Source organism: Zonotrichia albicollis, chromosome Z, assembly GCF_047830755.1.
Source record: "Zonotrichia albicollis isolate bZonAlb1 chromosome Z, bZonAlb1.hap1, whole genome shotgun sequence".
Lineage (NCBI taxonomy): Eukaryota > Metazoa > Chordata > Aves > Passeriformes > Passerellidae > Zonotrichia > Zonotrichia albicollis.
Genome location: NC_133860.1, coordinates 9,013,274 through 9,039,031, shown reverse-complemented (window position 1 = coordinate 9,039,031; position 25,758 = coordinate 9,013,274). Strand labels below are relative to the sequence as shown.

The 25,758-nt window shown below is 43.7% G+C and overlaps 1 protein-coding gene across 2 annotated transcripts in view; it reads left to right on the top strand.

Annotated features, from left to right (window-relative positions):
* Positions 1–5,522: 5,522 nt before the first annotated feature.
* ARK2N (arkadia (RNF111) N-terminal like PKA signaling regulator 2N) overlaps positions 5,523–25,758 on the top strand; it is a 45,551-nt gene continuing 25,315 nt past the window's right edge. Inside the window, exons 1-2 of one of the 2 annotated variants that reach the window (XM_074532260.1) lie at positions 5,523–5,681; positions 20,792–21,608. In XM_074532260.1, coding sequence (XP_074388361.1) covers positions 20,882–21,608 — 727 coding nt within the window. In that variant the 5' untranslated portion in view covers positions 5,523–5,681; positions 20,792–20,881. The remainder of the gene's footprint in view (positions 5,682–20,791; positions 21,609–25,758) is intronic. The other variant, XM_074532259.1, reaches the window with a different exon arrangement.

Genomic DNA, 25,758 nt, shown 5'->3' with positions numbered 1-25,758 from the left:
ATTCCACCAGAAAACAACAACAACAACAACAACAACAAAAAACTATAAAAACCCCACCAAAAACACACACAAAAAAGGGAGTGATTAAAATTGTGAATTCAATGTGAAAAATGGGGATCAGCCTCAAGCGAAAACTCATACACATTTTACCACAAATTGACGCACTGTTCTTGTCAGGCCAATATGCAAAATAATAACTCATTTAGGAAAAAAAGAGGAATCATCTGCAGACTAGCATAGTATTGTGAATCTATTTAAAAGAAAACATTCAGATACTAAACCCAGAATAACTAAAATAAAATGCTGGAGAAATACAGAATCCATCAGGCAAATTTGAGGCTTATGAGCTGACATATGTGTCTTTTAACTTCAAATGCATTGAATCAAAAGGTGGGGCTGGAATCTCTTTTGGCTGTATCTTTTGGCTAGTACCATAGAAATACTCCATCTGTTGCAAACACTTCATGGTGATTCCTTTCCAGTCTTTCTTTGATTGAAAGTATTCAGAAATCTCCTTTCATTTATATAATTCCTTTGGTAGATGTAGGATAGTAAGATGGGACCTTAATTAAAAATAGCTAAAAATATTAAAAGTTTCAAGATTTGTTTTAAAAGTAAGTTGGTTGCATTTGGTACCACCTCCAGTAAAACACTCCAAATATCTTGATACTCAACGTTGTTTTGGGTACTTAAAAGCAAAATTTTATGTGTCAAATGGTAAGTGTGTAAAAGATCTTTCAAATTACATTTAGAACTGAATGGGTCTTAGACTTCTGGGAAATGTTTTGTATTTCTGAGCTATTCTTTGAATTTTTAAAGTACAGGGTCAGCAGTGAAACAATAGTGATCCTGGTCTCTGTGACCTTGCAGGAAATCCTTCACTTTGCCTGCAAGCAGGCAGACACTGTTAGCAACTTCAAGCAACTTTAGAAACATTTCTTATTTTGTTAAATGCTCACTTCTCTAAAGAATTTCAGCACTGGGCTGTGTTTCTGCTTCTCCAATTCACAAATATTTCTCCTACAGAGCAACACCACATGTGAGTAAGCAGAGGCTTTTACCAGTGAGAGTGTTTAAAGTGAGACTTGTGATTCCTTCTGTCTTTGCCAGGCACCACCTACATGGGAGGAGGACACGGAGCTGCCTCCCTCTGCCTTGAAGTCCTTCAGCATTGCACTGTCCTGAACCGTGTAAACTCTAGTAAAAAAACCATCCAGCAGCTCCAAAGTTACAAGCTAATTTAATAAATGCTTCCTCTAGCCCCTTGATAAATATGCCTCTAATCCTAACGAAGCAGCTGTGCTGGTTAATTTGATTATGTTGGCTGATAAAACCTAGCAGCAAGGAAATGTTTTATTTCCTTTCCTTCCCAAGGAGACTCTGGCTGTACCTCGGGGGTGGATGAACACTGTGGTGTCCTGGACACCTTTTCCATGGTCCCAGTTTGGCCACTGCTGTGGCTGCAGGAGAGCCTGGGTGACCTCAGGAGAAGCAGGGGGATGGCTCGGCTGGGTCTCAGCTGCACATTGGTGATTTCACAGACTTGGAAAATGGGTGTTGTTAAAATGTGGCTCGGAAGGTGAAGCTTCCTTTGCAGAGGATGCTTGGTAACGTGCCTATGGATGCCTCTGAGATGAGCTCTTGAAAAGTCATTCTTCAGTCTGGAGCTGGAGGGAAGCTGTTGGCCTGGGGCTGGGAAAGAGAAGGGAGCAGGGACAGAGGGGTGTCCCAGCCTGGGAGCTCTGATGAGCCAAAATGCTCTCACAACCAACTTTTACTTTGACGAGTGTGAGATGCAAAGCTGTGTTTCGTGTCAGGTACAAACAGGCGACGTGTGTACTTGTGATTGCGATATGTGTGGACACTGACAATGAGATAGCTGTGAATTCTAATAATAACTGAGGAAAATAAAGCATGGAAAAAGGCCTTTGAAGCTATCTTTTGTTTGCAATTAACCCTGGTTGATTTAGGAGCATTGGAATTAAAGTGTTAAAGATGTTGCTTTTTGCTTGCATTTAATCCATAAAAAGCTCTGCAATAATAACCTTTTGAAGTATAATTTTAGAATATTACTTGTATCCTTGAAACTATAGCTTTGGAATATATATAAAGGAAATATCCTTATCTCACGCCTTATTGAAGCTGAGAAAAACAGCTTGAGAAAGGAAGATGAACATCACCTCAAAAGTTTATGGTTTTGACCAAAGAGAAGCTAGACATCACTGTTATGAGATTTATAGTCTCTGCAATTAAAAACCACAATCCAATCTGGGGAGCTGGACTTCACCAGATGGGATTCGTTTTTCTTCTTTCGGAAACTGGACCGTCACCATCTGGGGATACTCCTTTGAGATACATCCTGAGAAATAAAAATCACAATAGTGTATAGAATAGTTATGTAATAATTTAGAATAAAAATTGCTGATGAGTAAAAGATTGGAAATAGAAACTGCTGAAAAAAACCTGATGAGTACCCCTATAAATACCTGTAACCATCAATTATCGGCGTGCAGTTGTAGGGAAAACTTCCCCCACTGTACCCAGTGCTGTATTGCTCACACTTTACCATATTGAATAATAAATTGATTGCTGCTTGAATATTGGCCTAGTCAAGCTTCTGATTCATAACACGAGAAAATGTGGCTGAAGGTTGTGTTCCAGCCCTGAGCCGATTTCCTCCCATTGTCCTTGGGGAGGTGCTGAGATTCCCTTTGCTCAAACGTGTTTCCTCCTGGCGGGGGAGTTTTATCACATCCTTGTGGGGTAACTAACGCTGAAATCATTGCACTCTTGGCAGACACAGTCACAGAATGATAACGTGGAGCCAGAGGAGCCTAGAAGATGTGCTGGGCTGTACTCCCAAAATTCCTGGAGCCAGCACCACCTCCAGCCTTTCCTCTTCCCTTCATAATCTTTCAGTGCAATCTCCCTGATGTTTCAGAATGAGTCCCTTGGTATTTCCCCTAATCTATCATTTAAAATCTCAGGCAATAAAGCTTTCACCACTTCCCTTAGGGAGACGATTTTTCCAGCCTGTTCTTCTCCATTCAAAAGCTTTCCACACGGATTCCCAGCTTAGACATGCCCTTCTGTAATTTCACCCCATTAAAATAATTAATGTATCCCCAGCCTTCTCCCTTGATGCCACTTGCTTCATCCAGACATTTACACATGACTGCTGTCTCCCTGCTCAGTTCACTAATTCCGCGGTGCTTAAGGCAGTCAGGATTCCTTTTCCTCTCTTTTTGCCGATTCCTTCAGCCGCGGAGTCTTGGAGCTCCTTCCCGTGTGTCACTCTTCCTGCAAATCCAAGGCAGATGCTCTCCATCCTTGTCCTTGTGCTTTCCTGTACTCCATCCAAAACTTCTCCCGAGTGCCTGTGAGCTGCCCGGTGTCCCCTGGGTGTCTTTCAGGAGGCAAAGCACATTGTTCCCCAAAAATACAGGTTCTGGATGTTATTCCCCCCCTGAAAATGCAGCTTCTGGATCTTATTCCCCCCCTGGAAATGCAGGTGATGGATGTTATTCCCCCCTGGAAATGCAGGTTCTGGACGTTTCCCTCCACTCCCCCTTGGAAATGTAGGTTCTGGATGTTTTTTCCATCCTGGAAATGCAGGTTCTGGATGTTTTTTCCCTCCGGCAAATGCAGGTTCTGGATGTTATTCCCCGTTTACTGCTTTCCTTGGTGCTGACATCACAAATGATGCACTCACCTTCCTTGACAATTTTTTTACATATTTGTGAGAAGTGCCTCGCAAAGTACCGCTTTAAAAAATAATTGTGGAAACCTGAATGCATGGCTCTGCTTCCAGCTGCATCTCTCCATCTCTCCTAGTATGACAAATGTTTCTGGGGTGGCACGATGCCTGTTTTTCCCAAGTCCCTGCCCCGATTTGGGTGGTGGTGCAGGTGGATTTCCCACACATTTCCCTGCTACCAGCCCTGGCACTGAGTCTTGCCATGAGCAGGGAATGCTTAAATCCTGAATTTCCCCGGCGCTCCTAGCCCTGATCAAGGCTTACAGACTGTGCTGAAATTATTTCCTTCCACCTTTCGGAGTCTCGGGAAACACCTGCAGCTGTGCAGGACAACCCGCGGGGCGCAGAAACACCAGGATGGTGTTTAACGAGGGCATTGCCATGTTAAAATGTGCATTACAATGACTGAAATGTGCATTACAGTATTTAAAGAGGGCATTACAATGTGCTGTGGTTGAACCGCAGCTTCCCCCCAAGCAGCCCCCGGGGCTCGGGTCTCCAGAGGTGCCTCCCAAAGCCAAAGATCCCGGGATTCTGCGGTCTCAGGGAGCGCACGATCGGTGTGGGAGAACGTGCTCGCAGTGTGCTCGGGGTGCTGGGGGATGTGTGTGACAGGGACACGGGACAGAGATAGGGACAGGGACACTGGGACAGTGACAGAGCGACAGGGACACTGACAATGACACGGTGACAGGGGCGGTGACACAGGGCTGGTGACACACGGACAGTTACTAGGGACTCAGGGACACAGGTGGACAGGGACACAGGGACACAGGGACACAGGGACACTGACAGAAGGGCAGTGACACAGGGCTGGTGACACAGGGACACAGGGGCAGTGACTATGGACACAAGGACACAGGGACACAGGGACACTGACACAGGAGCAGGGACACAGGCATGCAGTGACAGTGACCCAGTGACACAGGGATGGTGACAGTGGCCCAGTGACACAGGGACACAGGCAAACAGGGACACAGTGACACAGCGAGAGTGGCACAGTGACAGGGACAGACACAGTGACAGGGACACAATGACAGGGACAGGGACACGGGCACACATGGACACAGATAGAGAGACAGGGACATAGAGACATGGTAGCAAGGGGATACAGATACACGGACACATGGACACACGAACACACGGACACACAGACAGACAGACACACATACAGACACACACACAGACACACAGACACACGGACACATAGACACACGGACACACAGACAGACACAGAGACACATACACACAGACACACACGGACAGACACACACACGGACAGACAGACACACACACACGGACAGACACACAGACACACACACACAGATGCACACACACACACTCAGACACACACACACACACGGACAGACACACGGACAGACGGACAGACACACACACACACACACAGCCGCACACACACACACGGACAGACACACGGACACAGCCGCACACACAGACACACAGACACACACAGCGCACACACACACACACACACACACACACGGACACACAGACACACGGACACACAGACACACACAGCCGCACACACAGACACACAGACACACACAGCGCACACACACACACAGACACACACACACGGACACACAGAAACACAGACACACACAGACACACACAGCGCACACAGACACACGGACAGACACACAGACGCAGCCCCGCACGCGCCCCCGGCGCCGCTCCCGCCGTTCCCTCTCCGGCCGCGCGGGGTCGCTGCGGGGCGCGGGCGGCCCGCGCGGGCGCTCGCGGCGCGGCGGGCGGAAGTGACGGCGCGGCGGCCGCGGTGACATTCCCGGCGCTTCCCGGCGGCCGCTCCGCCTGCGCCCGCGGCTCCGGCTCCCCCGGCCGCTGCCCATGCCCCGGCCGCTGCCCGCGCCGGGCAGGCCGCGAGGGGCCCAGCCTCGCACAGGTGAGCGCGCTGCCGGGCGGGCGGGGGGCCGCGGGGAGGGGCGGTACCGGCCCGGCCGCCCCGGGCGCGGGCGGGGGCTGCGCCCCTCAGGGTGGTCCCGCTGCCGCCGCCGCCGCCGCTGCTGCTCCTGCCCCGGCCCCTCCGCCCTCCTCTGCCCTGACCCCGCGGGGGCCAAACTCCCCACAGATCCCTGGAGCAGCTCGGGGGCCGCTTTGTCTTTCCCGGGACTTTTGTAACGTGCCTCTTTTTTTTTTTTTTTTTTTCTTTTTTTTTTTTCTTTTTTTTTTTTTTTTTTTTGCTCTTCCTGCAACGACTTTTGAAGTCGTGCGAGCTGTTGGAGGGTTGGAGAGTAGCCCTTGTTTCTCCAAGGGTCCCTTCTGTGCTTCTCCAGGGGTTTCTTTGCGTCTTTGTTTACCTTGGACGGTGTGTTCCTCTGGTGGGAAAATGTGTTTTCTATGGGAAGGACGCTCGAGTCGCTCGTTGCGGATCCAGCCCGGGTTCCCCTTGGGCTCCTGACATCTAATGGGTTGCAGATGTGGCTCCGAGCCGCACAGGCATCCGAGGGGAATATAAAAACTTAACTGTGCTACTGGTTCCTTTTTAAAAGCGAAACAAGGTGGTCTGAACAGACTTGTAATATTTTAACTGTTTCCCCAGTTCCAGTACTGTAACTTTGTTTGCCTGGAGCTTATTGGACAACAAAGGCCACTTTCTGAAAGACTTGTTGTTTTGGTTTTGTTTGTCTGGGTTTTTAAAAATTTAAAATTTATTTTTAGGGTTACATTGCTCCCACCTTTGTTGAGTAGCATCAAGGTGTGTTTATGTCTTAGTTTGTTAACCGTGTAACAAGGCAGCTTGCCTCAAAGTTTGTGGGTCCCTTGGTGAATCTATAACTGTAATAACTTAGTTAAGCAAGGTCGTGGTTGTAACTAGTTGTGCACTTTAAACCAGCACAAAGTACCTAAGAACACTTCAAAAGCTGAAAAAAAACTTGTGTGTCGAGATGGCAGGAGTCAGTCCTGTTTGACTTTTTTTTTTTTTCCCTGACAAGTAATTGTAGCTTTTAAAAGTGAATAAGTAAATCTTTGAACCCTTGAGCATCCCTTTAAAAATGTAAAATTTATTTTCGTTCCCCCTCCCAGGGATTTTATTAGGTTTTAGATCTTCTCTGGTACTTGCCCAGCATCAGACCAAATAATAGTTTCACTTACAGCTTGAAGAGCTGTACTATTTCCCCTCTCCGAGCTAAAAATTTAAGTACAAACAGTAATGCCTCTCCCCTTGGAACAGGAAACAAATGCTACATTTAAAATGTTTCTCTCAAAGCCTGCTAACTTGCTTAAGTCTATTAAAAACACGCTGTTTGACCTTGAGGTGGAAAAGGAGCGTGGTGCTCTTTGGAGCTCCCCAGTGTGTGGCTCTCCTGCCCCAGTGCTCCTGCAATTGATGTTCCCGAGGTTGGAGTGCTGGGAGCCAGGCTGCCAGGGCAGCACAGCTTTCCCTGGAGATCCCTTGAGCTCCCCAGTGTGGGGCTCTCCTGCCCCAGTGCTCCTGCAATTGCTGCTCCCGTAGTTCCAGAGCTAGGTGCCAGCCTGCCAGGGCAGCACAGCTTTCCCTGCTGCCCTGGAGGAGCAAACGTGGCCTCTGTGGAGCAAACAGGTCTGTAGCAAACTCCCAAGGGAGCAGTGAGGTGCTTGTCATGTGTTTGTTAAACCCAGGCATCCCCCCATTTGTATACACATACATATAGATAAATATAAATAGATATACGGTAGGAAAGCAGTGAGGGCAAGTGTGGGGAACTCATCTGTCCAGCAGCAGTTTTTCTTAAGAGTAATTTTCTGATGTTTCTCACCTCCAGTGACCTAGAGGAGGCTGGTGCTGTCCAGACAAGCTCCAAAGGGGGTGGTTGTGTGGCTGCTGAAAGCCAATAAAAGCAGTTTTCTGTGGTTCTGGCTTTCCAGGGACACTGGTGCTCTGTCTGGGGAGCCAAGGGCAGGGATGCAGCAGGTGATGGAAGGTGCTGTGTGAGTCTGGGCAGCTGGTATTTCTGCTCGAGTACATGAGGGCAGCAGTTCTGACTCATTTTGAAACACTCGAATTTTTTAATTACACTGTGTCAACTATTTTCTGTTTGCTCTGCAGCCCAGTTGCTGGCTGGCGTGGTGAGGAGGTGCAGGGAGAAGTCAGGAAGGAGGAAGGGCTGTGGCCTTGCCCGTCCCGCCGTGTGAGGTGTGTGGCAGTGCAGCTCTGCCTGCCCGGGGGGAATCGCAGAGCACTGACCAGGAGTGGGTGCTGTGGAGGGAGCGGGAACGGGAAGGAGCCTGGAGCCACCCACGGGGCAGCTGGGAACAGCCACAGCCCACAGAAAGTGCTGCCCTGCTCTAGCTGATAAAGAGGAGGCAGGAAGGATGTTTGGGTGCCTTTGACAAATGGGCACTGCGGAGGGGGTGGGATTAATGGGGCAAGTTAAGGTTGAGTGAACAAAGAGTAAATGTGGATTATCATGAGGGGCTTTGAACATCAAACATTAGGGAGATAAGTTGGTGTAACTCAATGAGAGCAGCAAGAAATAATTGCCTTGGCTGTCCTGACCTCCTCCTCCTTGCTGTATATTTACCTTTAAAATGCAGGATTCTTTGCCTGGATCCTGTTCGCTTTCTTCCCTTTCCCTCGTATGTTATCACATCAACTCCCTGCATCACCAAGGATGTATGTGCATCTTTGACCTGCCTGTGCATCAACATCTCACTGAAACATCTGCTAATGAGATGGGAGGTCTGTATGTACCACACGGGGAAGGGGCTGCACACTGAGTGATCCAACTCTCTGGTTACCTCTGACCAAAATACCACCAATTATCTAAAGATATGAAAGCTTTGGAAAGTTTTTCAAATTACTAAGTAGTTTCAAGCGACTTACACGTACTTGTCTATAACATTTCAAACTCGTTGTGTTCATCGTACTTTTTGATAGAATTGGGCCTGTGGTCAATCTCAGCTTCTGTGTTTTTATCTGCAGCTGGCAGAATGGCTTAGAAAACTGCAACCATTGACAGAAACTGAGCAACAGATTTAATAACACATGTACTAGATCAAAGTAAAAGATTTAAATATCATAATTGCCAGCATGTAACTTGTACTCTGGAAAAGAGTTACTAGAACTTGAATATTTTTGCTGGCTTGAACATTATTGGTGGTGATGGGAGCTGAAAATGAAGCAGCACTGGGAGAGGGGGACAGGCATAGTGCTGGGAAAGAGCTCTGAGATAAAGTGTGGTACTATTGAAGTTGGAGGGAGACGACCCACCTTGCATTGGTCAGCCATCGACTCCGATTTATTAATCAATCAGGCACTTTTTATAATAGTGTTAATCAAGTTCATGCATATTGCAAAATCTGAGCTCACAATAGGTCAGAGATAACACACCAACCCCTGCTTATGTTTCCAATACCAAGATTTGGGTTCTCAAAATTATTCTTGCTTTCCCAAAACAGCCGAAGACAGAACATCCACTTGTTATGAGAAAGCTGTCTGAGAACTCTGATGTGCAAGGCTCTCGAGGCCTTCATGTTTGTCACCTTTACTTGTAATTAAAAATAACCTGAGAACCTCTGCTGTTCACAGAAACAGGCTGTGAGAACCTGCTCCTCACAGCTGCCTTCTAGGCCATCCCTGAAAAAATCTCCAACATGGTACAGTGTGTGTCGCTGCTCTGAGATCACCTTATGTGGAAGGGAAACAACTTCTGGTTTTCCAGAACCAAAGTAAATGTTCAGCACATGAATGGGAGTTCAGCCTTTATCACTCTTACTCAGGAGCAGACAGAGTTATGATACTGGAATCTGTGGCAGCAGATGTTAATTGCAGAGAACTTGGACAACAAATCACCACAGAAATAGTACTTTCTGTCACATCTTTGTTCCAGGTTTTTAATGCATATTGCAGTTCTGAGTCTGCTACTTGGGGTTTAGAACACAGCGTCCACAAATGTGCAATTTCGAACAGAAAGAGAACTGGATGAAAGGGACTGTAAATCAAAATGTGCATATGGTCTAAACATTAGCCTGTGCTGTTGCCTGCTCTGATGGGCACAGTCCCTGTCTGAGCTAATCTGAGTGACTGATGCCTCATCACTTGCTCGGTGTTACTGTTTAAGGCTTCTGTTTAAGGCTTCTGTTTAAGGTTTAATCTGTGCTTGCCCATTGCCGCTGGTTCGTGTTGCCTCTCCCGGTGTCTGACCAGCGTGAGTGGAGCCTGTAGCAGTTTCTCCTGGATGTGGCTGTCTCCCTGCAGCTGGGCACACACGGGTTCCTCACAGCGCTGGAAATGAGGTGCAGGTGTTGCAGTGACACCGTGTCAGATGCATTACTGGCTGCTCAGGAGGCCGAGTAACTTGCCCGTGGTCGTGAGGTGTGTCAGCTTTATGCTCAGAATGATTCACCTCATTATTTAAGAAGGTGTCCAGGGGTTTTGTATCAGTTTCACCACACAGTCTGTCTCTCCAATGCTCATAAATGATCTAAGTAGCAGAATAGTGTACACACTTCATTCAGCCTTACCATGCCTTGTGATATTTGGGCTCCAAGAAAACAGCTTGGAAGCTGTTAATACTCAGCCTGACAGCTTTTGAGGCATAAGTGGAATGGTGGTCACTTTTTAAATAAATGCAAGGTTTTGAAGACTTCTTCAAGCTCACATTCTTGTTTCAGTGTGTGTGTATTGTGGATTTGACATTATAGTGAGGATTCTGCAGTGTCCTGCAAGATGCTCTTCTGTGTGATGCTTCAAAATTTCCTGAAAATGAGCAGGAAGACCCAGACGTTGATTGTTCCTCTTGCTATCTCTTTGCTCTAGTGTCTTGTTTCATGATGCTTGATGGTTAGCATTTCACAACTTATTTTAGAGAAGGCAGATTTCAGTTCCATTCATCCAACATGGGTAGAGGCCAAGTGACTCACAGTAACAGAGCTGGGAATAGCAAAGAGCCAGACTTTATAATATCAGTTGTCTGCATGATGAAACAATTACCATTTCAGTAATTTGTTTTCCACTGGGACTATTTCATTTTGGTGGTTCCAGTGTGAGGCTGGTGCTCAAACACTTGAAGAAAAAAAAAATAATCAGGTTGTTCTGATAGCAAGGTGGGGCTGAACCAGTGCCCTTCTCTTGTTCTTTGGATTTCTCATCAGCTGGTAATTCTCCTGGCTCCTCAGCTCACTCTCCTGGTTCATGCTCCCTTGGAATGCCAGATCTTGCCAGAAAGACATTTCTAAGTAATCTGGCAATTTCGGGGAAAAAAATCTTGGTAAAGAGTAGATCAGGAAAGTTGTCTACTAATTCTGTCTGCTTGTGGTTGGAAATGCATTTATTCAAAGGCTGCCTCCTAATGAAGGAAGTTAGGTGAAATGCTTGTGGGGTCCTCATCGTGTTTGGTGAGAAGCTTTTTGGAAATGAAGTTGCCCTTGTAGGAAAGAACGGTCTTTTGGATAGTAGTGCCCATGAGCCCATAAGTGCAGTTTCTGTGTCCAATAACTAAGATTCATCCAGAGGAGGTAACACCTTTTGGTAGCACTGTGCAGAATCTGTGAGGAGTTACAAAAAACCACGTATTTCTTTGAGTATTGTGCTTTGAAGGCCTTCATGGTAAAGTTCTGTTTTTCATGGTTCCACTTACTGGTGTCTGCAAGTCATCTTAAATGCAGGATACAAACTTTGGATCCACTCACTGTAGTAAAGAAAATCCAGGAATTGTTGGATAAAACTAAGCTAAGGAAGTTCATTGAGTATCTTGCCAGGGTTACCTTCATAAGCCCTCAATAATTACTTATAAATCTCCCCTCAACCTTAAGTGAGTTTGGTAACAGACACCTGATTTCCCTTGTTGTTACAAGATCAAAATGGTTTTTTTGCTGTTTAACACCTGTAGTGGATGTCATTGTTTGTCTGAATGGAGCTCTCCAAGCTCCAGCAGCAATAAGGCTGTGTTGAATTAATGGAATGAGGTTGAATTGATAATCCAGGCTCCATGCTCTTTTGGTGTTTTCCTTCCATCTCCCCTTTTACTGGGAAGGTTGTTTATATAGTTTGTCTCCTGTTGCTAACCATTAGTTCTGCCACCTGAGCCACTTTTTCCTAAACAGGAATAACAATGTAAGAAGCAGTTTTAGGGTAAAAGATGCACTTTAAGGATTGTTTGGTTTGCAGGTTTTTTGGGAAGGGGGGGAAAGAGGGGATTAATGTTTGGTTTTTTAATTTTTTTTTTATCTTGACAGTACTTGCTTACAGGGTTCTGCTGAAAACAACCTTTTAATTTTCTTTTTCTTTTTATGTCGCTGGTAACTTGGTGTCTTCTTATATACTATTATTTAATTTCTGCAGTCAAATACACGCAAAGTCTTTTGTGTCTTGTGGGAAAGAAGTGTCTGCGTTCTGGTCTGTCTGTTCTCTTGAAGTAGAGCTCAAATTTCTTCTCCTCTGCCAACTGGAAGTGAATACTGTAGAAAGATAGTAAAGCCCATGTTAGAGGCACTTCTGGTTATCACACACGTGACTGGCTTTTGACCCAGTCTTGTTCTTCTTTTTTAAATCCACAAAGTAGTTTTTGTTCATTTGTAGAGCCAACCTGTGTTTGCCTCATACTGAGACCTGGGATGTGAATCCTTTGCTCTTTTAGAAGCACTTTGGACACGTAAAGAGTGCACTGTGATTGTTAGCAAGCTGGTGGGTGCTGAAATCAACTGGCACCACTTGGTGACAAGAGCACCCCAACAGCTGTTAAATTTCATCATTTGAATGCCACATGACTTTAGTGTCCTGATACCATTTATTTTTCTGTGGTATACCTCCTGTAAATCTCTATTGCAGTATTTAGATTTGATACTGCTAGCTCAGAAATTAAAGAAGCAAGTGAATACTATGAGTAGCTGTGTGGATAAGAAAATTATTTGAGATCAGGGCTTATTGGGCTTGCAGCTCCTTTTCAGCCCTTTTGTAGAATTTGGATGTGTCACCTGATGGTCAGACCATAGAGTGGGTATCTTACTGCCTGATGGCAAAAGTATTCATTGGTGTTGAATTAGAACATTTTAAACTTTAAAATACCTCAGGGTCGGTTTTGTTTGTTTACCATGGCAAAGATGTGCAAAAACATCTGACCATAAAATATTTACAAACTGTGGAGTTACTTAGTATCTCATAAGTAGTCTTTATGAAAGGGCTCTCCTAAACTCACACAAGTCTGGTTCAGTGCCTTGAGCTTTTGGGGAGACGTGGAGATGCTGGAAAAGTGCTGTGGATTGTGGCACTTGAGGACATGGTTTACTGGTGAACTTGAGGACTAAGCTTGAGGACATGGTTTAGTGGTGAACTTGGTGGTGGTGCTGGGTTGAAGGTTGGACTTGATGATTTTAGAGGTATTTTCTTACCTTTATGATTCTGTGAGTATGGCTCTGCTGAGATGTATTTACTACTTGGAAGTTGCATTGCAGTTGTCCTGGTCTGCCAGTTGGAGCTGTTGGCAATGACACAATGTTGATTACTTTCAGTATAGCTCAGGTAACTGTTCCTAACTTCTGCTCTGAAAATTAGGATTAATTTGTTACATGGTGTTCACGCAATTCGAAATGTGGCTTTTACGTGAATGTTACTTTTATGGTGGTAGAACAACAGACTAGCATTTCTTTAGGACATCTGTTTGTATGTAGTGGGGAAGCACAGAGCCCATTTCATTCAAGAAACAGAAATGGATGGGTAAAGTGGGAAAACCTGTTAAACTCAGTATATTGGAAAAAGGTGATGATCCTCTGTAGAGTGCAACTAATGTGTAGCAAAGAGAAAAGGGAACTTTTGTTGTGTTGATTTCTCCCACTTGTTTTATTGAAAGAAAAAATGTGAAAGTGAGTCATTTGAAGTTTTAGGAACAGGTAGTAATAAAGATATGCCCTCTCTAATTTTTAGAGTAGAGAGCCTTTGTGGACTTTAAATTGTTGTGCCCTTGAGAAAAAATGGTTTCATTATGAGAAAGAAAGGAGATTCTTAGAAGGCTAAGTGCAGCCAACCCTGCGTACTTTTATCTGTGTGCAAGGACTGTGATTTTTTTTATTGTGGGGTTTCAAGTGCAGCTGGGGAATGTTTATGGAAGCCTGTGTGCAGAGTTGTGAAATAAACCTTAGCTGGTACTTGCCTGTCCTTTGAAAGAGGCAGGGTATGTGCATTAAGCATTACAATGCAAAAACCTGTATTTAAATGTGCAGTCTTACTTCTTATGTAGGATAAAAAAATGTTGCTTTTCAAGATCGCAAAGGATGCTCTGCAAAGCTTTGTATTAACACATACACTTGTAATTTGTATTCAGGCCTTGGTAATTTGTATATGCAGCCTGTTGAGCACTCAGTAGGAGCAGCCTGTTTTTAACCTTCATTTATTTATGCAAAACCAGTTGAAACACAGAATTAATTTAATCCTTTCTTCTTCTGCTTTGTACTGCAATTCTCTTAACCTGTCTGTTCCAAAGGGTCCTGTTCTTTGGGGTTGCTACCAGGCCTGATTTGTGAATCATCTGATAAAGATCCAGCTCCACTCCCAGAAATGTGCCCTAGGTAGAATCGCATGCCAGTGAGTCAGCTTTAGGGCAGCATTTTCAAAGGAACGCTATATAAATTACACAGTATCCCTGTGGGGGCGGCTCGGTGTTATGAAAAATCTGCCGTGGAGCATCGTGCACACACATCCACACAGAGCTGAGTCAACTGTCTTGACTTAAATTGACTGAGTGCTGGTCTCACTTGTGTTGTTTTAAGTGCACTGGTTTGTGTAAGACTTAAAAGAAGATGAAAAGGAATGTGTGGTATCTTCAGGAGGAGCTGAACAAGCTGTGAAGCCCAGAAAGTGTCAGTATTTCTGCATTTGTCTGGGTGCAGATCGGTCTTTCCTGATAGATGTCTGATTTTTTGAATTTAGTCATTTTTAGTTAATGAAGCATTCTGCTCTCTGGAGTAAGGTAATGGCTTTAAACTGACAGCGAGTAGGTTTAGATGAGATATAAGGAAGAAATTCTTGGCTGTGAGGGCGGCGAGGCCCTGGCACAGGATGCTCTGTCCCAGGAAGTGTCCAAGGGAAGGGTGGATGGAGCTTGGAACAGCCTGATCCAGTGGATGGTGTCCTTGCCCTTGGCAGGGGACTGGAACTGGATCATCGTTAAGGTCCCTTCCAACCCAAACCATTCTGTGATTCTCTGATAGCTCTGTGTGTCTTTTGTACTGAAATGTCACTGGTGAGTTCACTGGATTAACTGTGTTCATTTTCAATGGAAAGGAAGGTGATTTGAGAAGAAAGAAAGCATGAACGAGACACCTACACTGGCAAAGGGTTTTGGTGAAGCTTCAGAAGTGGACAGGTTCATTAGCACTTCACATCTTCAGAGTTGCACGTCCTTCTGTCAGAAGAGGGCCTGACTTTGCTTTTTGCCAACAGTTTAACCTGTGTTCTGAAGCATACATGCATTACAGTCAACTCTTGAGTACCCAGGCTGTTTGCAGCTTCTCTCCTTTCCCAACCCACCCTCCTCAGACACACAGTCTGTCAAGTGTTCCAGTCAGAGTTCTTAATGAGCTTGTCTGTGTGTTTACATTTTTAAAAATAGTCAGCTGTTTTACATAATTTTATTACCCTCTATTTTATGCATTTGTCGTTACCTCTCTCACACCTCTGATTTATTCCATCTCTGTTGGTGTGTGATATAATGTAATATATATATTGCGTGTATATATATATATATATATATGGTGTGTGATATAATGTGATATAATGTAATCCACTGGAGATGGAAATAATTGTTTGTGTAAAAATGAGCCATTATAGCATTTAGTTCCTTATAAATATCAAACCATTCATATTTACATGAAAATAACTGACTTCTGTGGCACCGAAGCTGTGAGGTTGGAAGGATCTCTAGTTAACTCTGTACTCTGAACAAATGACTTGTGTGCAGCACTGCCATGTAACTTTTCATTTATGTAGTCACAAAAGCCTAAAGAATGTACATGATGTTATTTGCTTCAATAATATCAGTACAATTTCTCATTTAAAAAAATATGGCTTCCAGTTGAATGGTAAGTGGTGAGAAGAGGTGGGTTGTTCAAATTGTTTTCTTTCAGCACTAACTGAAAGGGCATTTAAAGGCAGTGTTCTTCTAGATAATTCTTTTACATTACAACAATTGCTAGAATTGGCATAAGAATGTTATATGACCATAAGCATGGAAAAGAAGTGGTCTGTTGGACTGTGATTAAGAGGAAATGTGTCAGTAATGAGCTAAAGTGAGTTTTCCAGCAAGCTGCTGTGAAAACACTGGTACCTGTAAAACAAGAATCTGTCCCGTCCATGGGTTCAGGAAAAGAAGACCTGGCTTGCTGCACACAAGCTAGGCATTCTTTATCATTAGTCAGCTCAATAACACCTAAAATGACAATGCACAATTAAGGTTAGGGTGTCATGGGGTTTATTAAGTATTTCAGGCTGTTGAGAGGTACTCCTTGTTCAGCTGAAGTAAGTAAGTTGTAAGTAGAATGAGTAACATTCTAGCTGTTAATATATGACACATGATTTAGTATGTTGATTGCTTGGCCTGAGTAGCTGGATTTGATGAAGCCTTCAGCCTTAAGCTGTGTAATTTAGTTAATCTTCCTAATAGCTGATACAGAGCTGCGTTTTATCTGTGTTGTGGGCAGGACATGGGCAACAAATGGATATTTTAATTGCTGCTGTGGACTGCTTACCTGGGTGAGGGCTTTTGTAGGTCCCTGTGCTGTGCCACGGAGCAGAGGCACCAGGGGCTCAAACCAGAGGTCAGCAGGCAGCACCACCAGCAGCAGCTGCAGTTCCACATGGGTTGGGTGGCCTGGACATGGAGAAGGACCCAGAAAGGTGCTGTAAAAATCAGCAGTGAACTGAGAGGTGCAGGCAAGATGGGTGAGGGGCAGGTGCCTAAATTCCGTAATTCCCTGGGGATTTCTTTGTTCAAGGTCTCTCTCCAGAAACACACAGCTTATCTACTGCTCTAACACGTTGTTAAATTATTTATTTTTATAATCTGATGCCTGAAACTCTGCTCTGAAAAGCCTGCTGTCTTTAATACAAGTCTTTGTGCTGTAGTACATATTACATGAAAAATGTTATTTAGGAAGCTGCTATCACCTCTGAGGCTTTTTGCTCTTAATCGTTTTTTTTTTTTTTTTTTTAATTTACAAAAGTCTCTTCCCAGAGCAAATGGTGCTGAGAAGGAATGCTCAGGACCTTCTGCTGTCTCTGGGCAGAACCTCTGAGTTCAAGGTGTGATGATACAAAACAGCAAGCAGCTTTAAATCAGATTTGTTTTTTTTTTAACAGGGATGATTTGTGCTTGCTCTCCCTTCCCTCCTTCCTGCAAGCTCTGGCAGAAAATGTCACTTGCTTTCTCATTTTGACTTCTGCTGGCTTATTGAAAGGAATCTACACACAGAAGGGTGGGCCAGTTGTGTGCACAGGAGGGAATATGATGGTGCAGTCACAGTTAGGTGGGGAAAGAATGGGGACAAAACCCAGAGAGGCTGGGCTGTCTCTGCAAACCTGACCTTCAAAATCCTTCTGGATTTCTTCCCTGAAGAGCAGATTCCCTCGCGTACAAATTGTGTGCCTTTACAAATGAGTCCATGATTTGAAAATATTTCTCAGGATAATTTAATGGCTTCCTCGCACTAGTGTGTTATATGTGTGACTTGGAAAATAACATTTTCTATTGGAAAAATCGAGCACAGAAGTTTTTACAAAATTGCCTTTTAAAATTTTCATTGCAATATCTGCTCACCAGTAAAAGGAGAATGCCATTTCTGATCAACATCTAATTAAGTATCCATCTGTGTCTGTAAGCATCGCAACTTATTTTCAGTGCTGTGTTCCCATTTCAGTAGAAAAATGGTCTTTTGCTTGCACCACCTTGAGATTTCCTCTTCTAGTAGTGTTACTAGAAAGGTGAATGGCAAGAAAGGAGTGGGAGTTTTTCAATAAGGTCTCTTCTTGCTGTTCTGTACATTTTTCAGAGGGAACTAAATACAGACATTTTTTTCTTTCTTTGAGACACGGATTTCCTTGGCATAGATATTTTTGGCCAAATGGGCTGTATTCTTCCATGAAGCAAAGTCTGTTTGAGTCATGGTAGGGTTATTTTTTTCCCACTGAGAGAAAGGCAAAGCTCTGGTATATATATGTATATATATATATATATATATATATATATATATATAAAGGAATTGATGATGTCTAAAGAGCCAGTTCAATGGACCTGTAGAGTACAAACCTTACCAAACATGTGGTTTTTCTATATACACAGAAACGCATCAGTGCCATGAAATTACTATTCCCTCCTCTACCACCAACTCACTGAAAGTCACTGTGTGAGGGATCAAACCAGTGTGGTTGGAGTAGTTAAAGATCCCACTTAATATTAAAAAAATCCAGTAAAATCATTTTAATTGAGCTGTTAGCAAGGTGGCAATGTGCAGATGAAACATATTTTTTTCTGGCTGATAGACCAGAGAGGTGGAAAGGCAAGTGCAGGTGTTGTTACAGCCCCTTTGGGAGCTCTGAGGTAAACGATGTTTCCAAATAGGACGTTTGTGGAAAAAAGTCTACAGCTGACTTTCGCTGCCCTTTAGCTTCATGTCAAGCTCTGTTCTTTGTGCTCCCCAGGCTGAAAGGTTGAACAGTGCAGAAATTGTTCTGCAGTAATTAGTATGAATATTTAAGTATGTTTTCGTTTGGCCAAGCTAATACTCTTGGTTTGTGTCTGAGCAACCAATATTTTCCCTGTGTGTACATTTCAAAACTCTCAGAGAAGATATTTTTCATTTTAAAGTTCATGGCCAGAGGAAAGCTAGGAGCTGCACTAGCAGGTACAATACAAATTCCACTTATTCCATCATCAAATCTGTGTTTTACTTACCTGTGTAATAGGACAATTATTTGATAATACAGATTTGTGAGTGAATTACCTACAAATATTGGTATTACTGACATGCATTTATGTCTCTGAATGTGTGTATTCATCATTTAGGTTGTTAGTGCTCTGCAGTGGCCTTGGAAATAAATTGTTCCTACATGATGTTTGCTGCTTACATGAAATTACTGTCTCCAGAAAGTCTTCTTTGAAATTGCTTTCAAGAGAGGGTTACTCAGCGAAAGTACGCACAAATATTTTTCCTGATATACACGTTCCTCTTTTCCACAATATGCATTTTAGTCTGGTTTTTGGAAGGGATATGCTGAGTTTATTGTTTGGGCTTTCAGGTTTGTGGGTTTTTTTCCTCATATTTAGCAGGTTTGGTCTTGCCATGTCCATCTTTCTTGTGATGTCTGATATTAACCAACCCTTCTTTCCTTAGCTGGTGTTTCACTCCCATGAGTGTTTTCATCATTTCCTTGCCCCATACAGCAGTTCATCATTAGCCTGAAGGAAGCATGAACTCTATTTTAGTATTCTCTAAAAAAGTTTCAGAGTGGGTTAGGGCACACAGGACAGTGCTGAGCTCGGCACAGCACCTTTAGAAGCAGGGAAGTACCCTTATATTGTGTATTACATACATGTGTACACTTACATGCTTGCAGGCAGCTTGGGATGGATCAGGAAAACAAAGAAGGATTCTCAGGGTACAGAAAAATCTCTCTGAACCATCCCTGCTTCCTCAGGGTGCTCAAGGGCTGATTGGCCGCCTCTGCAGAAATGTAGTTTTTCAGATAAGATCTCACTGCTGCGTTTTCTTGCCTACACTTTGTTTTTTGAAGTGCCATAAATTTATAATTTACTGTACTTCTGAAGCTGTAAAGGATTTGTTCCATGCCATTCATCTGTAAGTGAATGTGGTAATTGAAGAATCTTTATTCTGTGTTGTATTCCAAGAGAAAATTCAGGTGAAAGGCAAAGTGTGAATAACGAAGACAGAATGGTAACTGTTGATCTCTCCAAGAAAATTTCTATGAAGTTGCTTCAGGTAGTTTTGGGTAGATAATGTGCAAGTTATCAATCAGATAAATAGCTTGGTCTTTTTATTTGCACTGAAGCAATGCAATTTATTAAATTATGACTTGAAGTAAAATGTCGGATACTGGTGTGGGTAGATAATGTTTTTTGCTTGCAGCCCCTACTATTTAATGCTTCTTTCCTGGCAGATTTGAGAGAAACTAAATCAGCCTTGAGGTTCTCATATAAACAGGGCTTGTATGGGAGACAATCAAGGACTTCCTGAGTGGTGCATTAGATATTCCTAAAGCATCTTTGTGTGACTCACCAGCGTGGTGGTGCTCTGGTGAGAGCAATCTGTGTGACACCTCTGGAGCCAGAGCCTGTAGTGTGCCTCTGACAATTCAGTAGCTCTTCTTTATTTAATAAGTCTTTGATATATAAGGTTCCCATGCAGAATATAAGGTTCCACTGGGAAGCCCATTCAGTGTGACTCCTATACCATTTTTCATGGGTGTGTAAATGAAAGAATAATTTGGTGTAAAACGATGAGTTCACTTGGTAAATTGAGAAAGCCAACATGATGCTGAGCAATAAGATGCTCTTCTGTAGAGCCAGGCTGGGAGAGGGTTCACTTGCACCAGAGAAGCTCCAGGGACACCTGAGAGCCCCTGCCAGGGCCTGCAGGGGCTCCAGGAGAGCTGCACAGCCCCTGGGGACAAGGCAGGCAGGGACAGCAGCCAGGCAATGGCTCCCAGGGCCAGAGGGCAGGGACAGATTTTGGCCCATTGGGAATGAGGAATTGCTGGCTGGGAGGGTGGGCAGGCCCTGGCCCAGGGTGCCCAGAGCAGCTGTGGCTGCCCCTGGATCCCTGGCAGTGCCCAAGGCCAGGCTGAATGGGGCTGGGAGCAGCCTGGAACAGTGGGAGCTGTCCCTGCCCATGGCATAGGGGGATTGAATGGAATGATCTCTAAGATCCCTTCCAACCAGAACCACTCTGGGGCTCTGTAAACCCATTCTGTCTGCAACCAAAAGCAGTGAGTTGTTTATGGTAACACTGTGGAGAGCAGGCTGAGCTGCTTGTGTAATTCTTTCCTCCTGTTCTGTTCCTGTGCAGGGTGCTGCATTGCTGGAGACCACGTCTAGCTCACCCAGCCTCCTAGACAACGTGCTCAATGCTTTGAGACTGGAAGGACCTTGCTCTGCAATGAAGATGGAGGCAGTAGGAAAAGCAGAAGAACTTGTTGATTCAGAAATTCCACCAAAGAGTTCTGAAAAGCAAGAGACTGCTCCTGATGAAGACAGGCCTATAGAACTTGAGACACAACCTCAGAAGGACAGTGCGCCGCCCACTGCAGCAGACTCTGCAGTGCTCTCTTCCATGCCTTGCTTGCTGATGGAACTGAGGCGGGACTCCTCGGAGTCTCAGCTGGCATCTACGGAGAGCGACAAGCCAGCGGGCGGCCGAGTTTATGAGAGTGACTCTTCTAACCACTGCATGCTTTCGCCTTCCTCCAGCGGGCACTTGGCCGACTCAGACACGTTGTCTTCCGCGGAGGAGAACGAGCCCTGCCAAGCTGAAGCCGCCGCGGAGGGAGATCCTTCTGCAGTGTCCGGAGCTGCGGTCGGGAGGAAATCCAGGAGATCCAGGTCCGAAAGTGAGACTTCAACAATGGCTGCCAAGAAAAACCGACAGTCTAGCGATAAGCAGAACGGCCGAGTTCCCAAGGTGAAGGGTCACCGGAGCCAAAAGCACAAAGAGAGGATCCGGCTGCTGAGGCAGAAGCGGGAGGCGGCTGCTCGCAAGAAGTACAACCTGCTGCAGGACAGCAGTACCAGCGACAGTGACCTGACCTGTGACTCCAGCACGAGCTCGTCAGACGACGACGAAGAGGTTTCAGGGAGCAGCAAGACAATCACTGCAGAGATACCAGGTAGAGGATGTTTTTTAAACTGAACTGTAACGCGCCTGACATCCTTTCTCAGCTGTCATGCTAAGTTAGATGAGTGACACTTGAGAAAAACCCAGGAGAACTGCAGCTCTGTGTAAATTTGAAGACTGCAGTGTAATAACAAGACGTGGGCAAATTTAAAAAAATCTCTTCTGTGAGGTTCCTGTGCACTTTTGCACACCAACAAAGAGTAGATATGGTAAATGGGAGGAAGGACTACCTTTGAATTCTGGATTTCTCAGATCTTTGTAAGCCTATATGAACTCATGTCAGTGCTGTCAAATCCCCTTAGATGGTGATAATCTAATTCTTAAGATAAGTGGCCAGCTTTGCTTTAATATAAAAAGCCCACGGCTTGGCAGCTGTGTTAGAAATGGCACGGCACACCTCCTGCCTGTGTAACTGTAAGGCCCTGGCCATTATTGCACTTATTCTGTGCTTTCAGCTCAACATGTCAGTGCATGACATACCTGCTTAGCCTTATTCTAAGTTCTTTCAGATTGCAGCTGGTCACCTATTTTAGGATACAGATATGATTACACAGGTGCCCAAGCTATATTCACACCTAAATTTTCAATATTTTAGACAAAGTTGTTACAATTTTCCTATGTTGTTAGGATCAATAATTTCTACACTTTAAACTTTCTGATGCAGCTGTGTTAAGATGGAAGGCAGCAAATTATAGGGGCCTTCTTTTCATTTTATTAGTGTCATTTTATTAGCAGAAGAAAGTCGAATTCTTCAAGGTTTTTGTCTGCCGAGTCTTTGTTATTTTATTAGTCCAAGTGCTGTGGACAGGATTTTGTGTGAATTATTCTTGCAGCATATTATACCATAGAACCATCATCATATGGCAATCAGAAATAAAATCCATAAAAATAAAAATAAACTTTTTTTGCTTGCCAATTTTTACTGGGTTACATGCCTTTTTGCCTGTTGTGCTAGAAGCTTTTTCTTTTTGAGAAAAATAACATTACATAGGGCAAGAACATTTAAAGGAAAACTGCAATATTAAGTTGCTGAACTAATGCTTTCTAGATTAATTATTTAAAATACTGCAGCAGATTTTACAAATAACTGACTTAACTGAGTTGATTATGGTGGGTGATGTTGTCACCATGAAAACTGGCATTTTTCCCACACCTGCTAGGAAGCAGGTTGCACAAAGGAAGTATATGTTTATTATTAGAATGTCTGGAAAAGGCATAATATCCTCCTATAAATATTGTGTAGTAAACTTTTAGTAGAGATCTAAAATTATTTTTACCAATTTAGTAGTTAGTCTTGTATCTGTCAGAGTTTTTGCTTTTTTATTTATAATATTTACACTTTGGGCAATTCAATCCTAATTTAAAGCCTGTTGAAGAATAACTATTTCACTGATTTTCGGGACAGGTTGTTCCCCACCTCTCAAAAAACCCCAAAACACACAGAATAAGTCTCTCAGGTCACATTCTTTTTTTAAGTCATAAAAGTACCTTGTGACCCAGAATGGCACCACATGGTATTTTCAGGTTTCTGAGGGCCGTTGTGGGGACCTGATGGGCCATTCCAGGATATTGTTTGTGGATCCCTGGGCGCCTCTGTATGTGATTCTCGGTCCTGACCATGAATGAGATGCTTTTGGTGGAAGGATCCCATCACATCAAGAGCTTGTCTATTAGTGATGATTACACCAAGGCCCAGCTTTACCTGCAGTACAAGAGTGCCCAAACCATCCTGAGGGAGGGACAGTAACATTTATTCTGATTTCATAGCACGTGTCATCTGCTCGCTGCCGAGTTGTGTTTAAAACGTTAAAAGGTTGGAGCTGCCCCCTTGGTGCAATGGGGTGCGATGTGTGCCTGCCACATTGCGGTTTTCCTTCAAATAGAGATGGCTGTGCTTTGTGGGGAATGCCTTCCAAGTGCAAGGGAAAAATACCCTCTGTAGAGATAAGGATGTGGTTTGTCCAAAAAACGCATCCTGTGCCGCTCTGGGGCGAAGGAGACGTTGTGGTTGTGAGAGCTGCGGTGGAGCTGCGAGTCTGGTCGGACTCCCGGCGCTCCATCCCTGCGGGGGCTCCCAGGCCATCTGCCATCCCTCTGCCTGGAGCTGGCAAAGGGCTCCGTTCCTTTTTCTGGCTAGAAAGACATTTCAGGGCAGTTAGCAAAACACTGCGAATAGCCTCAAAATTGAGGGGCCGAATTGAGTGTAGATAGAAGACAGTGCAGGGTGTCAGAAAGCGTTATTGGAATTTCATTCTGCCCGTGCTCTCTGCACACAGTGGAAAGCTGAAAGGTTTGACTTCAGTTTCAGGACATAAGCATGGAAAGCTTTTGCCTTTACTTTTAAAAGAATTACCTGTACACATTGATGCAGAAGAGGTTTTTTACAGGCAGCACGTGTTCCCCTTAATCTGTGTCTGGACATTCAGCTGCAGTCTTGGTTACTTACTCAATCACTTATTTTCATATAATTTTCATTTTTAGCCTTCTGTTGCCTGAAACCCAGCTTTGCCAACAGAGATGCTTAAAAAAATGTAGTGACAGGTAATTTGGCCCTCATTACAAAAATTACACAGACTCTTAAGCTGTCAACACAGGTAGTGTTAACAGTAGGCAGTTTGCTTGTGTGTGATCTGAAAGATTAAATTGCCACATTTGAGAATACAGTAACCTTTCATGTTGTGTCACTACAACAACTCAATTTAAATAGTGCAATAGTTTAAATAAACCTTTTTTTTTAAACCATCCACATCACTGGCTCTGAAATACATTTGGCTAAATTTGTAAGGTAAAGAAAATATTCAGTGAAATACATGATGATGATGATGACGCCATTAAGTTACAAACACAGCAGTTGTTCAATAGACAGTCAGGTCTCTCTGCTGAACTTAAAGATACTGTGGATTAAATTAGTGCCAGGCTTGTTTTTCTCCTCAAGGAAGACTGAAGAGTTGAGATTTTACTGGTGATATTTCAAAACAAGTACTGTGAGCTGCACAGGAGCTCAGCACAGTGCAAGTTACGGAATTGTGAATGCATCCTGTGGTGTTAATTTACACCTGAAAATACAGGTTCAGTCTAAACTTCAGGGGTGCTCCTGAGAGCCTTTTCACTGGCATAAGCAGTCATAATCTTTGGCTCTTTGTTTCAGGGAATGCTGTGATTTTTGGATTATTGCAGATGAGGAACAACTTTTTACCTTTTAATGACTGAGCCTCTCTGTTGGCATCTAAAATTTTGCCATTCTTCAACACCACATAAACATGGCATGGGAGTCCTGAAATAGATTCTGCTAGGCTTCCTGCTGTAGTAGGAAGTTTTTCCTTTAAACAATTCCCAAGTAATGCTGCAAATTAACTCTGGATGAAATTGGCATGAGAACAAGTCTGGGAATCAATATTTATTGCTGTGTAAACACTTAACTTTTGTAAGAAGCAAGAGGTTTTTAAATATTCAAGTAATATAGAAGAATGTTTTGTATTTTACCACCATTGTGGTTTCTACAACTCAGAAAAATCTGAATTGAAATGGGAATTACTTATGTTTTAGGCTATCACGAAAATCTGTCAAAAAGTTTGAGGCTTAATGTTGAAAAAGCCACATCTCACTTTGTTGAAAAAAAAAAGACAAGTCTTTTAAAATATACAGTAAACCCAAAGAGATGGGGATAGGTTCCTAAGAACTGTGCATAGATCTTGGATAAAGCATCTGCAAAGGATGAATTCTGAATGGCAATTATAGTTAATAGATAGGAAAAATAATTAGTCTGTTAAGAATGATTTGCTGTAAGATACTAATTTAGAAGTGTCTGCAGTAGAATAACACAGAGGAACCAACCATTGCTACTTAGAATGAAGGTGAAGCATATCTTACATTGTTATGTTGCCAGATTTTCTAAATTAAATTTCTTTGGATTTGGTTATTACTTAGATTGTACTTAAGAGATCCCATAAAATGACAACATGGGGACATTTGTTGGGCGCTGTTTTGCAGGAGCTGTCGTCTTGAAAATGAGAGAGGAATCTTTGATTCTGACCCCTTTGTGACCTCAAATTTCTTCTCCTTTAAACTAAGCATAATTAGAAAACTATAGTTTAAAGTTTATAGGGAGAAGAGGGACCAATTAAATAAATGCTAGCATTTTT